This window comes from Kogia breviceps, chromosome 17 (assembly GCF_026419965.1).
Source record: "Kogia breviceps isolate mKogBre1 chromosome 17, mKogBre1 haplotype 1, whole genome shotgun sequence".
NCBI classification, from domain to species: Eukaryota; Metazoa; Chordata; class Mammalia; order Artiodactyla; family Physeteridae; genus Kogia; species Kogia breviceps.
This window is the reverse complement of record NC_081326.1, coordinates 73736725-73752180: the sequence shown is the minus strand read 5'-3', so window position 1 is coordinate 73752180 and position 15456 is coordinate 73736725. Positions and strand designations below refer to the sequence as shown.

General features: G+C 55.9%; 1 protein-coding gene across 2 annotated transcripts in view; it reads left to right on the top strand.

Annotated features, from left to right (window-relative positions):
• COL22A1 (collagen type XXII alpha 1 chain) overlaps positions 1-15456 on the top strand; it is a 247900-nt gene that overhangs the window by 93330 nt on the left and 139114 nt on the right. For both annotated transcript variants that reach the window (XR_010837384.1, XM_067017097.1), the window contains exons 13-16: positions 6859-6912; positions 7960-8013; positions 9078-9131; positions 11048-11092. Coding sequence is in view for 1 of the 2 variants with exons in the window: in XM_067017097.1 (XP_066873198.1) it covers positions 6859-6912; positions 7960-8013; positions 9078-9131; positions 11048-11092 (207 nt within the window). In the remaining variant the exon portion in view is untranslated. The remainder of the gene's footprint in view (positions 1-6858; positions 6913-7959; positions 8014-9077; positions 9132-11047; positions 11093-15456) is intronic.

Sequence of the window (15456 nt, the reverse complement as noted above, 5' to 3'; positions counted from 1 at the left end):
GTCTTATGGGAAATGTCAGTGTTTGCTGCCTCCCCCAAGGAGGACTTCTGTAACTCACAAAGCCTCGGGGGGCCTGGGGAGTGTTATTAGAAGGCGTGTTCCAGGTGGGCTGCTGTAGAGGCGTAAGGTGTCTTTTCCTTTCTTCAGTTCATGCAGAATGATTTGCAGAGCCTCTGAGAATAATAACGGTGCCCCATGTTTACAACTACTACTGTCTCCAGGACTCACACACAAGCTGCTCGGTTTGGGGGTAGAGATGGTTGTCCTCATTGCACACGCCTATTAACCGTGTGACCAGGTGCAAGTGACTTTCTCTGTCTGTGTGGCCAAGCCAGGAAGTGAGCTCATGTATTCTGACACCGCAGAGGACTGGTTCTCAAGCTTGACCAGGCGCCCAAACCCCCTTGAGGGCTTGTTAAACCACCGTGCCAGGCCCGGCTCCGGTCTGTCTGGCTCGGGGGGGCTGCGGTGAGGCCAGAGGATCTGCCCTCCTGATAAGGCACAGGTGATCTTGACGCCCCTGGCCCGGGAACCACACCCGGAGGGCCGCTGCCCGGAGGACTCCTCAGCCCCACCCGAGGGCCTGCTCCGGCTCTGCCGGTGGGAGGAGAGGGGCACTCGCATGGCGCCTCTAGCAGCAAAGCAATGTCTTTGTCAGTATTTCGGGGGAGAGCGCTGATATTTAATTAATCGGAAGAACAGGGGTAGAATATCTGTTCTCTCCTGTCTATTTTGCCCAGTGAAGCAACCAGGTAATTCCTAGAGCTCTGGCTCTGACAGGTGCGCATGTGGGTGGATAATTTCCTGCCACGCGTTACCCACCAGGGGCTCCCAGTGAGATTACTGAGGCAGTGTGTGTGCATGAGGGCGTGGCCAGAAGAGAGGTCAGAGCCTTGGCTTGGAATCAGGCCCCCCCCCCCCCGATTTGGAGTCACAGCTGCCAGTGTGAACTGGGGGAAAAGCCTCTCTTCCCCGAGCCCTGGTTATCGTCTGTAATGGGTTTCACATGCATTATCTGTGGTCGTTTTCTTTTTTTTAAGTTTGTCATCCAGATTTTATTAATTCAGTTCCGTAATGACTGTGACGTATCATAAAGATGAAACAAAGTGTATTTTGTTTATTTTTTAAAAATTTTTTATTGAAGTGTAGTTGATTTACAATGTTGTGTTGATTTCTGCTGTACAGCGAAGGGACTTAGTTATATACACCTATACATTCTTTTTTACGTTCTTTTCCATTATGGTTTATCCCAGGATATCGAACATAGTTCCCTGTGCTGTACAGTAGGACCTTGTTGTTTGTCTGTTCTCTATGTAATAGTTTGCATCTGCTAACCTCAAACTCCCAGTCTATCCCCCCCACCACTTTGGTAACCACCAGTCTGTTCTCTAGGTCTGTGAGTCTGTTTCTGTTTCGTAGATATAGGCTCATTGGTGTCATGTTTTAGATTCCACATGTAAGTGATATCATATGGTATTTGTCTTTCTCTTTCTGACTTACTTCACTCAGTGTGATCATCTGTAGTTGCGTCCACATTGCTGCGAATGGCATTACTTTGTTATTTTTTATGGCTGAGTAGTATTCCACTGTATATACGTATATGGTCATCTTCTTAAGCTGAGTGATTTTCTTTTGACAGGTGAAGAACAGAGGTTCCAGGTAGTTCACTCCAAATAACAGAACTTGATGCCTCTTTCAAATTTCCCTGTGTGCAAAGCATTTTCCAAAGCATTGCCTCAAGGCATCTTACACACCCCCTTGGGCCAGAGGTACTATTACCCCTTGCATCACCCTGTTCGTGGACGATGAAGCTGAGAACCAGGAGGGGAATCACTTGTTCTGCTCAGCTGACGGGCAGCTGAGGCTTCATGCTCGTCCAGACCCTCCTCTCCGGTCTGGTCCTCTCCTCTCCTCCCCTTTCCTCCCCTCTCTCTCATCTTTCTCCTTCTCTCTTCCCTCCCTCCTTTCTTTCCTCCTTTCCTTCCTTTTTCTCCTTCCTCCCTCCCTCCCTCCCTCCACTTTCCTGTTTTTTGTGTGCTTTACTGTGGATCCTGAGCTATACAAATTCCCTTTAAAGATCTCCCTGTGCCCGACCTTTCCAGTTCCAGGGCAGCCTCCAGTCTGTTCCCCACTCCTTTCTTTGACCCCCCCTTATGGACTCGTGAAAAGTGCTCTTACTTCTCAACAGAATATAAACAACTGGCATTTTAATAGTATTTTATAGTCTACGAATTACATCCGCACTCATTTCTCATCTGGAAGCAGCATGAACCTCTATCTGAGGAATGATGGAACTGAGGTTTAGAGTGGTAGCATGACTTTCCTGATGGGAGGTCAGCGGACAGCTTAGGGCTGTAACTCTCTCTCTTCAGAACATCTGCAGGCAGCCGAGTCCAGGTGGAGGACTGTGGAAAGTGTGTCACGGGGGGCATGGTGGTGTTCTGTGATGTTAAGGTTAGGTGACGTTGAAACGTGAAATATGCGGGTCATGTTGACTTTTCCTTGGGGACACGGTTTTCAAGGGCAGGAACCCATCTAATGAAATGCCTGGATCTCATCATGACTTGCAAGTGGAAATTTCTCAGAATGTGTCTGTTTGCAGTGCCAGCTTGGTTATCCTAACCATGATTCAAATAAGATTAAAAAAAAAAAAAGATGTTACCTTCTCAGACAAAGAAAATATTCATGTCTAAAGAGGCTCAGTTTCTTTGACTACCAATGCCCTAAAGCCAACTTGCCAAGCTGTCCCCGTCCTTGGGAAGCACAGATCCTGCAGGAAGGTTATGACGCCTACTTACAGATGTAAACTGAGACTCACGGTGTTGCGCTAACTTGACCCAGGCCATTAGGACTGAGTGACGGAGCAGGATTTGAAGCTGCAACTTACTGGGCTCTCGAGACTGTTGTTTTCCTATAACAGCTTTGCTGTTCCCTTTGTCCCTGGGGGTTTCATACCCGCAGGGCTCATTCCCACAGGGCTCTGGGGAAGGAGTTAAAGCACAGGGAACACTTGTGGGGCCGGGGGCCATGCGGGCGCGGCTCGCACGAGGTGACGGAGCCCTGATTCCCATCTCAGGGAGCTCCTGTCTTGTGATGAGACAGACTCGCACAGATACTTGTTGGGCATCTACTGGAAAGTGCCCACAGAGCTGGACGTGTGACAGCCGTGGGCACGGGGGAGGTTCCAGAACTCTCTGGAGTTCCCTTTGGCAGTGTCTCTGTCTTCTCCCTGGCTTCCTTTATTAGATGGTCCTGGAAACTCCGTGCTCTGATGCTCTCCCCGCTGTATTCCTGAGGCAGGAGCGCACCTAGACCTCCCTTCCCTGCCTGCAGCCGCGGGACCCCCCACCTGCAGCAGCCAGAAGACGGGCTGGCCTTTCAAGGACTGGGTAACCCACCCCTGGGGCAAGCTCCGCACCACGTCACCCCAAGAGGGCTGATCCTAGAGGGGTGCACTGTGGGGAGCGTTTCGTTTTGGAAAGTTGTGAATTTATCCCTAGTGTTGTAAGGAAGCGGGGTTAAGCAGGCTGCTCCCTGCCATCTGGAAACACGCAGCCTTTTGCTAAGATGAGAGCAGGATGGGGCAGGAGGCAAAACATGGCCTCGGAGACAGGGCATCTGAGGAGCTGAGCCCACCCTGTCCCTGACCCCCAGCATCCTGGCTTGAGGCAGAGCTCCTGCCTCCTGCGAGGCCTTTGGGGATGCTCTGATGCCTTCCCAGGGAGGGACGGCTGGCTGAGGCTGAGTAGGGCTGACCTTGATCCCTGGGGAGGGAGAGCAAGGCTGAGCGCCCAGGCCTCAGCCGCCCCCAGCTGCCTCACCAGGCCATGGAACTGCTGGGTGGCCGCCAGAAAGTCAGGGGCCCTCTGTGCTCAGGGGCTGCACGTGAAGACAGCATGGAACGCTTAGCCCACAGGGTTACCGAGCATCCAAGCAGGGCCGTGCGTGCAAGTGCCATGCAGACGACGAGGCTGACTCTGGGGCCCCAAGTCTGATCTCCCACTACGCACGCTGTGACTTTGCAGAGTGCTGGACCCCCGTGTTTCCATGTCGTAGCCTCTGAATCGTAGGTAGCAGTTGCATCTCCCTGTGGAATTGTTGTGAGGACGGGTCGAGTGCACTGATGAGGGTAAAGAGCTCAGAACCTGGCAGGTCGTGAATGTGCAGCGAAGACTGGCCGCCAGCAGCACGTCTGTAATATCCCCTTAATGTTTTCTTCAGTATCCCATTAATACTACTGCTGGGTCTGCCATTAGCGCTAATGGTGGCGATGCTAGTGGGTGTCTAGTTGTCACTATTGCAGAAATCACTTGCATCTATACTGGTTGCCTCTTGCAACCTCGGCTGAGTTTCAAATTAGTCAGGTAGAGGGACAGGCAGGCAGGGAATTCATCCCTGCTGCGTGGGTGTGGAGACAGAGGCTGAGAAATCTCTGGCCACAGCTGCCCCGCCCTTACAGGGACAGTGACAGTTGGACCCCAGAAAGCAGCTCATCAGCTCCCACTTGTCCCGAGGAAACGGCCGCTGCAGAAAACCCTGGGCCCCTGCTATTGAGCAATCCTTCCTCTTGTGAAAATACCCAGACTGTTGGCCTGCTTTTGTGTCCAGCCAGGGAGCGTCAGACGTTCTCTACGACCAACGAGAAAGTCTCTCCGCTTCGGAAATCCCACCTAAGTACAAGGCTTGCCAATCAGAGACTGTCTCGGTCTTTCTTCTTCTTACTCAATAACTAACTCCCTTCTAACACTTTTGAACCCCTGCTGATGGCAGCCTGGTCCCCTGGACGCACGTGGGTGAAGGGCTCGGTTTTGCCCCCGAGGAGGTGCGGGGTCCCCGCGCGCGCCCCAGGGGCCGGCCAGGCGGACAAGGACGCTGTGCAGAACCGCCATCCACGGAGCAAGTTTAAGGCTTCAAGACAACCTGCCGTGAAGGAGCCTGTGTGACTTTACTTAAGTGCAGTTCACAAGCTTACTTGAGCCGAGAACCCGGCAATCTTCCCCCCACCCCGTCACACGTTAACTACAGATCAAACAGGTGTCGTCCAGACCAGCTCTGGAAATGTCATACGAACGCCCGCGGAGACTGTTCATACTTACGGAAGCTCCGCAGTGTCTGTAGTTGTTTCCGTTTTTACAGAAAGTGAGACCGAGACTCTGAGATCAAGTAATTCGTGCAAACTGGCCCAGCCTCCTCTCGGGGATGGTTGCAGGAGCGCCGGGGTTGCACTCGGCCAAGTCCCTGAAGTCCCGCCCCCCCAGGCTGCCTTGCCTGCGACGTCCCCTCTGGAAGGTTCTGCTCACGTTAACTGACCTCCTTGGTCTCCAGGACTAGACCCTCCTGGCCCCAAGCTTAAGAACCAGGAACCACTTCCCAGCAAATCAGTGTTTCGTGGGAGCCCAAGTGCCCCGTGGGCACCGTTAAATTGCTGGCGACAGCAGGAGAGGGCACCTTGTGTGGCCGGGGGTGGAGGTGTCCCCCCAGCAGCGGTGTGTTTACTGCCCCAGCTCCCCCTCACCCAGCGACCCTGCCGGTGTCACCCTCCGCGCTTGGACGGGGGGCGAGTGCCGCACAGCCTTTCAGAGCGGCTGCCTTTGGGCTCACGCAGCTGGAAAGGTGCAGAGCTGCGCCGAGATGTCTCTCTGTCTGTTTTTCTCTCCAGTATCACAACAACTTAGAATGTAGAGACCATGGAAGGCACTTTGTAGAGTTTTAAAAGTGTGTGTGTATGTGTGTGTGTGTGTGTGTGTGTGTGTGTGTATACATACATACACGGTTGCATCTTCATTTATAGGTAAAAACTAGAAATGTATCATGTGTGTTGTGTCTTTCAGAAAATAAGACCTGTCTCAAGGGCTCATTATGAGAACTCAATAACACAGTACACGAGGACGTCCTACAGGGTCCAGCCCTTAGCGTTTCCTAAATATACTTACAGATTCGTCAGTTCAGTCATTCACTGAATGTCCGGCGTCCTCATCTCACAGATGGAAAGGCCCAGAAAGAGGCACTGGCTTGCTCAGTGTCCCACGGAAAATTGATGGGGAGGGGGCAGCTCGGATGAAGGTCTGGGTGGACCCCGTTGGTTTGAGTGAGGTGGGGTGGGAGCTGCACAGGAGCCGAGGGCGCCTGGATTTCCCTGCTTTTGAGTCCCCCCCAGTCCACCTCCAGGAGGCATGGCTGGGGGGGGACGAGCGGGTTCCCGCAGCTGCTCCATGAGCGTGCTTATCACGTGCTTCTGCACCGTTCATTAGAGTGGAGTTGGCCCCAGCTTAAGAAGCATTTTTAATACCTGGCCTAGCCCCGCGGTTCTCAGCTCGTGTGATTTTTACCTCCCGGGGACGTTTGGCGGTGTCTGGAGGCATTTTGGGTTGTCACACCTGGGGAGTGCCACTGGCCTCTCAGGATGCTGCAGGACACCCTGCAACACCCAGGGCAGCCTCCCCACCCCCGAACAAAGAATCGTCAGCCCAGTGCTGATGGGGCCCAGGTCAAGAACCCTGCTCCGGCCTGATGCTGTGCGGACACGTGTGACCCGAGGGGCTCAGCCACACGGCGAGGTAGGGGAGGGCGGGGCAGGGGCGTCTCACTCCCGCTGTCAGGTGCATACGTACCCCCCGGGGGGTCTTGTTCAAACATGGACCCTGATACAGTAGGCCTCCAGTGAAGCCTGAGAATCTGCATTTCTCACCCTCTCCCAGGAGGCGCCCAGGCTGCAGGTCTGTGAATTGCCCTCTGAGTAGTGGTGTCTTGGCCACAGGTCCTGTCTGGCACTTTCTCTGCTGCGCCAGCATCCTGAGAGCCTGTCTCCAGTGCCGTCCTCCCCCTGTCCTAATTGCTGTCCTCTTTCTCTCGTCCTAGGGTTCCCTGGGCCCGCCGGGTCCCCCTGGGAGAGACGGCAGCAAAGGAATGCAGGTACGTCTGTTCACACGGGGCAGCACCGGGCTTGGGACCTCCTGATCAGAGTCCCCCGTCCTCAAGTGGGGTGGCCTTTGCCAGAATCAGGCCTGAGCTGGGGCCTGTTTGTACCAGGATCTCCCCAGGTCCCCGGAGGCCAGCCTGTTAATTATAACGACACCAGCAGCAGCCGTTGCCACCAGGCATCACCTGTGTGTCCCTGGAAGCTGTTTTCTCACTTAGTTGACAAGCGGTCCTGCATGGGAGGTCTTGTCCGATGCCTAGACCTGGAACCGAGTCGAGGTCCAAGCTGAGGGACTCGGTTCCCAAGTCCCCAGTTCACAGCTCCAGGAGTCAGTGAGACCCCAGCAGCAGCCTGAATGGCCTGCCGGCCTCCCTCTGGGGGGCACCCCGACTCCACCTCTGCACCCGCAGCCTCTGAGTTGGAACACACTCTAGGAGCCCAGGCAAAAAGTGATCTCAACTCAGGCGGGTCAGTCTGATCCAGGATCAAGGGGTCCTCTTCTCCAGCAAGAACCCAAATGGAACTTGGCTCGGGTTCTTGGTGGCCCCTGATGGGCACGCGAGCCGCCATGCTTGCCCCACCGTGTTCTGTCTCAGCTGAGTTTTGTTGGAGCAGCGGCAGGAGTGGACGGGGGTTGAGGTGATGAACACCCACAGTGAAAATCAGCTCCCTCGCTTGTGAGAAAGAGTCTTTGGGGCTTCCCCGGTGGCGCAGCGGTCGAGAGTCCGCCTGCCGATGCAGGGGACGCGGGTTCGTGCCCCGGTCCGGGAAGATCCCACGTGCTGCGGAGCGGCTGGGCCCGTGAGCCGTGGCCACCGAGCCTGCGCGTCCGGAGCCTGTGCTCCGCTATGGGAGAGGCCACGACAGTGAGAGGCCCGCGTACGGCAAAAAAAAAAAAAAAAAGTCTCTGGGGGAACTGGGTCTCAGCTCACCAGTGGGTACCTCGTTTCCGTGCCGAGCTCTAGTTCCAGGAAGAGATGCCCTGGGCACCTGGGCCTGTGTTCCCCAGGTTGTGACCACATGCTATTCTGTGTGTGCAGGGCGAGCCGGGAGAGCCGGGAGAGCCGGGGCTGCCGGGGGAGGTGGGCATGCGGGTAAGTGTTGCTTTGAGTTATTCCTCTGATGTTCTGATGCACAGATCTTGATGCAGAGCGAACTTTGGGGGTAACGTCTCCTTAGGTGTAGAGGGGACGCCCAGATGGGTTCCCTACCTGCGCTCCTCACGCACCGCACCCGGGCTCATGTGTGTATGTCCACACACCCATGACGTTTCCTAAAGTCTTACCGATAATGAATCGTACCGTACTCTGCCGTTTATCTTTTTTAACAAGAGACATATCTTTCCACGGATCGACACCACCTTTTCTCTTAATCAGTGCGTATTATTCCATCATACAGATGTGTCGTAATTTACATAACTTTTCCTCTATTTGTGGCCCTCAAGGTTAGCTCTAATTTCACCCGTTTTTCACTAAAATCAGTAAATGCACACACGTGTGCACGTGCACGCGCACGCGTTTCTCTTACGTATACCGTATTTTTATTTCAGTAGGCTAGATGACAAAAGTTGGGATACCTTTGGCTGAGGAGGAGAACATTTTCATTTTAATAGATGTTAGCAGATATTGCCCATGTAGTAGCCTAGAAGTCATAGCAACCCATGGTCCAGGCAGCAGAGGGGCCTCCAGGCCCTGCAGACTCCTGTTGGGCTTGGTCAGGACTCGTCTAGGCTGTGCTGGCCCCACGGCGAAGTGTGAGCCATGTGCTGGGGGAATCAGTCATGTGCCCGGGGGCTGTGCACATGTCCCGGCCAGATCCCGGCATGGCCGCGGGCCGCGGGACGCGTGAAAACGAGACGGCAGCACTGGCCTTACGATGGCTCAGAGGCAGCACGCTGTCTCCTGTGCCTCGAAGTGGAGCAGAGTTGCGTGTGAGTCCTGGCTCCACCAGGCGGGGGATGGCACGAGCTCCGCGTGGGGCGGGGAGCGGCGCGGGTGGAGGGGTCTCTGGGGGAGACCTCGCGCGGGGCGACGCGGTGGCACGCGGTGGGTGAGAAGCAGCCCGCCCAGCCCCGAACATGGTTACCGACGGAGTGCGGTCTCTGCTCCTGCCCCTTCCTGCCGTTCCGCAACCTTCCTTTGTGAACACGCTTCTGCAGGGACCCCAAGGACCTCCTGGACTTCCCGGACCTCCCGGCCCCGTCGGAGCTCCTGTAAGTAGAGGCAGCTGTGTGGAAGGGGCTCTGTCGCCTCTGCCAGGGACTGGGGCCCAGGCTCTGACAGGCCCCCATCCCACTTATGTACACAGAGGACATGGCAGTGAAGCATGGGTGCCTCTTCTTAGACCAGAAATGCTTACACGTTATGGTACTTAAAGGATCTCTTAGCGCTCACGTTTAAGTGCACGTTCCCAGGGCCCCATTCCCAGCTAAAGCAGCAGGTTTGCGTGGAGCCCAGGAATCTGCATTTTTACCCAGCAGCCCAGGTGTTTCTGACACTTGACCTAAAGAAGCCATTTTTACCAATCTGTCTAGTCAGCCGCTCCAGAAGGGGGTGGAGTCTTTATTATAAGTCGCCAGCCCCTAGAACAGTGCCAGACACATGGGATGTTTAGTGACCAAGTGCCCCGTGAATAAAGCGGTGAACAAGTAGGTATGGTATATAGGAGCAAAGGGTCTTCTTGGGCCTCTAACCTTGTTCTCGGTTCTTGTTAAGAAAGATTTGAGTTGATCTCCAAATGAAAGAAGCGGTGTTAAAGGTCCTTTTCAAACAAGGCAGCCTGCGTTGCCTCAGGGGCATTCAAAACCTCTGACCTCTGTGTATCTGGCCAAAATACTTGGATGGGATTAGAATGGCCTGTATATCCAGCTGCCCCCAAGGCCTAAGTGGTCCGCAGACCCTCTGCCTTCCGGGAGAGCGTCCTGCGCTCTGGCCCTGTGCCTCTTCTCCAGGCACCAAAGATGTATGTATTATTCCTGGAATCCACAAGCAGGCCTGGGCGGTCTCTGCCCCCTTTAACATCTTTTTCACAGAGCGTCCAAGGGTCCCTTCTCCAGGAAGGGAGAGGAGAGAGAGGGGACACAGGGCATTCACCTAGTAACACAGGACATACTCAGGCCTCTCCAGCAGAGCCAGGCACCAAGCTGCATTCCTGCCCGGGAGAAGCCATGCTTCCACCAGCTGGGGTACTGGTGGCCGGCATCTCACTTGCACACCTTACACATCTCGGAGGAGCAGACACACGTGCATTCTGATCTCTGCACTGTAATGTGGGGCAGTAGCCTTCAGGTAGAACTTCTGCAAGGTTCGTGTGCAAACCAAGGGACTGATGTAGCCATTCATTGGCTCACTTATTCAGCAAGCGTTTATGGACGTCAAGCGGCAGCTGCTCTTCCAGACCGCGGGGTACGGTATCGAAGGAAAGGAGGCACTGCCCTCGTGGGGCTGGCGTGCTGCTCGGGGGAGGCCAGAGATGTGTCCTGTGGGGCTGAGTGCTCGAGGAGCGTGAAGCCTGGTGAAGAGGATGGACAGTAGGCGGGCGGGGCAGGGGCTGTAATTTGAATCCTGTGGTCAGAGAAGCCAACACCTTGGCTGGCCTTTGCATCACATCTGCTCACAGAGGGGAGGGAGTCCTCAGTGCAGGTACTAGGTGTTGCTCCTGAGGACGGTGGGGCGGATGGAGGGTGGGGCAGCGGCCCTGTCCCTGGGGGAGGTGGAGGAATGTGGCTTAAAGGGGCCCAGAGTCTCAGGTTCAGTGTTGGGCTGTTCCACCGTTCCGCAATCAGGCAGAGTCACAGGCTCTGGGTGGCAGTGGGGACTGACTCCAAGGCCACCTGCCTGCACTTGACCAGATGAGCTCAGGGACCAGGGTGGGTTCAAGTCTTAACAGGGAGGAGCTGGGTGATCCAGGCGGGGGGACCAGCCCCGGGAGCTCACGTCTCACGCAGCGGGGGACCCAGCTCGCCGCCCAGGCCTGAGTGGGGAGTGCGGGCCGCTGTGCGGAGTGAGGCCGCGCGGGAGACAGACCGTCACCGCCATCCCAGGCAGGCAGGCTGACCACGGGCCTCAGACTCAGCCCAGAGAAGCTGGACGGGGCTGTCCTGTGACTCATCTTTGCCCTCTTTCCCAGGGTCTCCATGGAGAACGAGGTGGAAAGGGCGCCCAAGGAGAAAAGGTATCTCCAACCTGCTTCAGTCAGTCAGTGCAGCTTTCCACAGACAGTGTGTGTGCGCGCGCGTGTGCGCGTGTGTGTGTGCGTGCGTGCACTGGCAGGTGAAGCCCGGTGCAGAGGAGGCATTCGTTTCCCGCCCTTCTGAATGTAAGCTCTGGGCCCAGAAGGCTGTGGGCTCTGTACCTGCAGGGGCTGCAGCCCCCTTGCAGAGACAGGATTTCAGTTTTCCTGGCCAGAGAGGTTTCGAAAGAGCCTTTGGATCCGGACTCAGTTCCGGTTGCTGCCATGGGCTCACGTCTCCCTCGGCAAGTTGCACAAGTTCTCCACACCTCGATTACCTGACTCTCCCACGGAGGGAGGGAGCATGGTGCCAGTTGTGGCCTTGGGGACCCACGTTCAGCCTCATGCATCAAGTGCTGTGACCTGACCTCAGCTGAGACGCACGTTGCCACTGAGGTGACGTGGTCAGGGCGAGCTGAGGCTGGCCGCGCCTTGGCAGCGAGGCCACCGGGTCACACATAATCCTCAGACCAGATCCTTCTGTGGGTGCTAAGGCCGTAGAAGGCTCGGCGTTCTGCTGGGTGGGGGTGAAGACCGCCTATCGCCCCTGAGCTCTCCAGACAGCAGCTGGCGTCGAATTCTCAGGAATCCCAGGCCCGTCTGTTCGTGGAGCTCCTTCGGATCAAGAGCTAGAAATTGGCCACGTTCCAGACCCTTTTCCAGCAGCTACCCTGTTCCATCCTCCTGGAGTACATGTTACTCTAGTTTTATAGGGAATGTCTAAATTATTAAGAAACTTAATTTTATTTCAGCCTATTTGGAAAATAGGGAGAAAACAGCCTCTAATTCCACCATCTTGCTACAACTGCGGTGGCCACTTTGGCGCGTTCCCTGTAGGACGTGTTCTCGTGTGTCCCGTGTCTTTCTATATAGTCACACGTGACACGTTGTGCTTTGCTCCGTCTTGTCTCTTGTTCCTGCGCGGAGCCTGTCCCCACGCGCTGCTGTAGACTTTTACGATCTATCTTAAGTGGTTGCACGGCGCGTTCCGCCGTGTGGCTAGACCGTGGTTTATGTGCCCGTGTTCCCCTGTGATTGATCACTTAGGGTGGTTTCCAGTTTTCCATGATTAAAAACACTGCTTTGGTGACCGCTTTTGCACCGATAGCTTTATTTATGTGTTTTTCAAATTTAGGATGGTTTCCTTAGGCTGCTGCCCCAGAAGGGAGGCTCCAGTCAAAGGAAATGAATGTGTTGTGTGGCTCTGGAAACACGTGGCCCCATGGCTTCCCAGAAGGCTCCTCAGAAGGAAGGAGGGGGCAGAGGCTGGCATAACGCCCCACCTCAGCTCCAAGGCCTGGTTTCCGTTTGTGTGGATGTTAAGTTTTAATCACTGTAGCTTACAAAGCGAAATACCTTGTTACCCCGTGGTCATCATGAGTCGCGTCTCTTGGTTCTTTTGAGAGGTTTCATGTGGCTCCGTGCACGTGGTTCCAGGTAGAGCGCCTCTCTGTGGCCCTCTGCTCCTTTCCCTTTCACAGTCTTGAAAGTGACACTTGGGATAACCGAGGATCCAGGCACAGGGCTTGATGGGCGGCTCCGGTGCACGAGGGAACAAGGTTCTCATTTGAAAAGCCCCCGTGGGAGCGGGCAGGGGTTGGGGAGCGGACCCGGCGGTAGGGCTGAGCTCCAGACCGGCAAGAGGGGCCCTGAGACCCCGTGGCCAAAGTGCGTGCGTGGCCGGCCCACCGGTGACTCCGGCCGAAGGCCCAGGTGCGCGGACATCCCCCTGGCTGTCACCTGTGGGCACGATCAGAGACCAAGGCCCGTGCCCTGGCCTCCGGGCCTTCAGTGTCCCGCCAGCCGCTACTGAGTGCCCGGTGCCTCACGTCCTGCGCTGACGGTGGCAGCGCCAGTGAAGACTGAGGACAGGCCCTGCTTTCGAGGCCCCAGGAGTTCAGTGGGCCACACGGATTCGCGGGGTCAGCTCACTTCGCGGTCCTGTGAGGTGCGCAGTGCCCAGCGTATGGCCCGGAGCGTGGACAGCCCTCCGTAGGCCTTGGCCAGACCAGTCAGGACTCACACAGGTGAGTCCTGTGTCCCCACACCAGACCCCCTATAAGGAGGATAACTGGTGAATCGAAGGTGTGGGAACCGAAGCAAAGGACGGTAGCGTGGACACGGCTGGGTCGTGTAAGGACAGGAGGTGGACGCAGCCCCCCAGTAGCTCCGGGACCTTGGCCATCAGATCCAGGTGTAGTACTGGCATAGCACGGCAGGGCGCAGACGCCCCACGCTTGATCCCCTGGGAAGGGCTCCCCACACAGAGGGCTCAAGGCTGTGGCTTTGCCAATTGCCTGAGGCCCGGGGCTGGGCCAAGCCTGCAGTCACGGCATCTGAGGACCCATGGGCAGGAGCTCGTGAGGGTCCCCCGCCCACAGAGGACTCTGCTTTGCTTCGTGTGGGGACCACGTGCCACCAAAGCCCCCGGGGTCCGGGAGACGTGGGCTCAAGCCGCGCAGCACTGATCCGGAGTGTGCAAAAGGAAATTAGGAAAAGAAAGGAGCCTCCTTACTGGGCCTCAGCCCCCTGCATTGTAAAATCGCGGGTGGGATCTGGATTGAGCCAGAAGCCGGTGAGGCGCCCGTCCGCTGCCCTTGTCCATCGTCTGGTTCACGCGCGGTGCCTGGGGTTTCCGGACGCACCTCTCACAAGTGCCTTCCGCCTCATGAAAGAATGTGGAAGGAATCCTCCCAGTGGAAGCTATGTTTTAAGTGCTGCTTCTTCTTCTTCTTCTTTTTTTTTAAATATGATGGAAAGGCCCCAAGAAAGGGAAAGCATAACTTCAGTCCTTCAGAAGCCTGCGGTCTGACTGGGAGCGTGTGTGAAGAGTTAAGTTGAGTCATCCATTCATCCCCCCCCCGCCCCCAGCACCCAGCTACAAATGTTTTAAACATTTGTGTGACCTCCTTCAACTCTCTGCTCAAGCGCCACTTCCTCAGAAGTCTTCCTCGGTCCCCAGGCCTGTCCCAGAGCTTGCCACGTCCGTGCCCCTGGAGCCCCTGTGGTTTTCACCCTCATGGGTCCCGCGTATCACATCGGTTTGCCGTTCACCCCCTACCCCCCCCCCACGCCTGCAGCAGCTTGACCACGCCGCTCACACCCTGTTCCCCTCTGACCCCTCTGGGGCCTCGCGCCCTGGGGTAGCGCCTGACACGGAACCCCTGGCCCGGCCTCATCTACCGGTGCGCTGGGCGCCAGGTGGGGAGCGACGCAGCAGCCGAGATCGGACTCAGATGACAGAGGACCTTCCGTGACAGGTGTGTGAACTTGGACTTGTTGAGAGACGCGTAGGGTGGATGTAGAAGATGCATCTTCGCGCTGAGGCTTAGGCGAAGCCTCCGGAGTGGATGAAATGGTGAACAGGAAGCTGCATGGACCGTGCATCCATGCGCGTCCATGGAGACGTGCACAGCACCCCCGAATCTTGTTGCAGCCTCGGATAAGACCACAGAATCAAAGTGTCCAGCCCATAACTGACACATCCACAAACATTCGTGTCCTTTCCCACCTGTGTTTCAGGGGAAAACTCGGTCTGTACGCTCAGTGCTTTGTTCTAACCAAAGTTCTGTTTTGAAGTAACAGCCTTTCCCCCTATAATGCTGGGCGGCTTGTCCATTAAGCTTTTGGAGTCTTAAGACTTTTGTTCCAGCCAAGAAACGCTGCATTCCTGTCAAAATTCTAAATTACCGGATCTAGGAAGGACCGCAGGTAGCCCTGGAGATCTCCCGTTGTTGTCCAAAGGGGGAAACTGAGCCCAGAGCAGATGTGTTTCCTGATGCGGCCTGCTATAAGGAGAGCAGGTGCTGGAAACGTCTCACTCGCAATCTGGGCTTTCCCCGCAGGACACACGGGGCTGGGGACTGTTTCTTCAGACCGGCCACAGCCCTGCCCCCTGCAGGTGCCACCTTGCAGGGAAGCTCGGGAAGTGGGGGGCCACCTGCAGGGGAGCCCCAGGAAAGGAAGTCCAGCCGGCGACCCATCAGCCTCAGTCTCCCCAGGCTGCACCAGGCAGCAGCATCGTGGCATAGAGGAAGCCCCGCACAGTGATTCTGGAGCCAGCCTGCCTGCGTTTTCCATCCTAGTTCTGGGATCTGCAAGCAGTGTGACCTTTGGAGAGTGTAGTTAACCTCTGAGTCTCAGGTTTCCTCAGTGCCGAGAGTAACTATCTATTGTGTAAAGCTACCGTGAGGATTAAATGAGTTGGTATCTGTAAAATGCTTAGAGCAGTGCCAGGCAACATATGCCATATTTATGGAGGGTGGGGAGTCAGAGAGAGAGAGGTGGAGAGAGAGAGAGTATAGAAA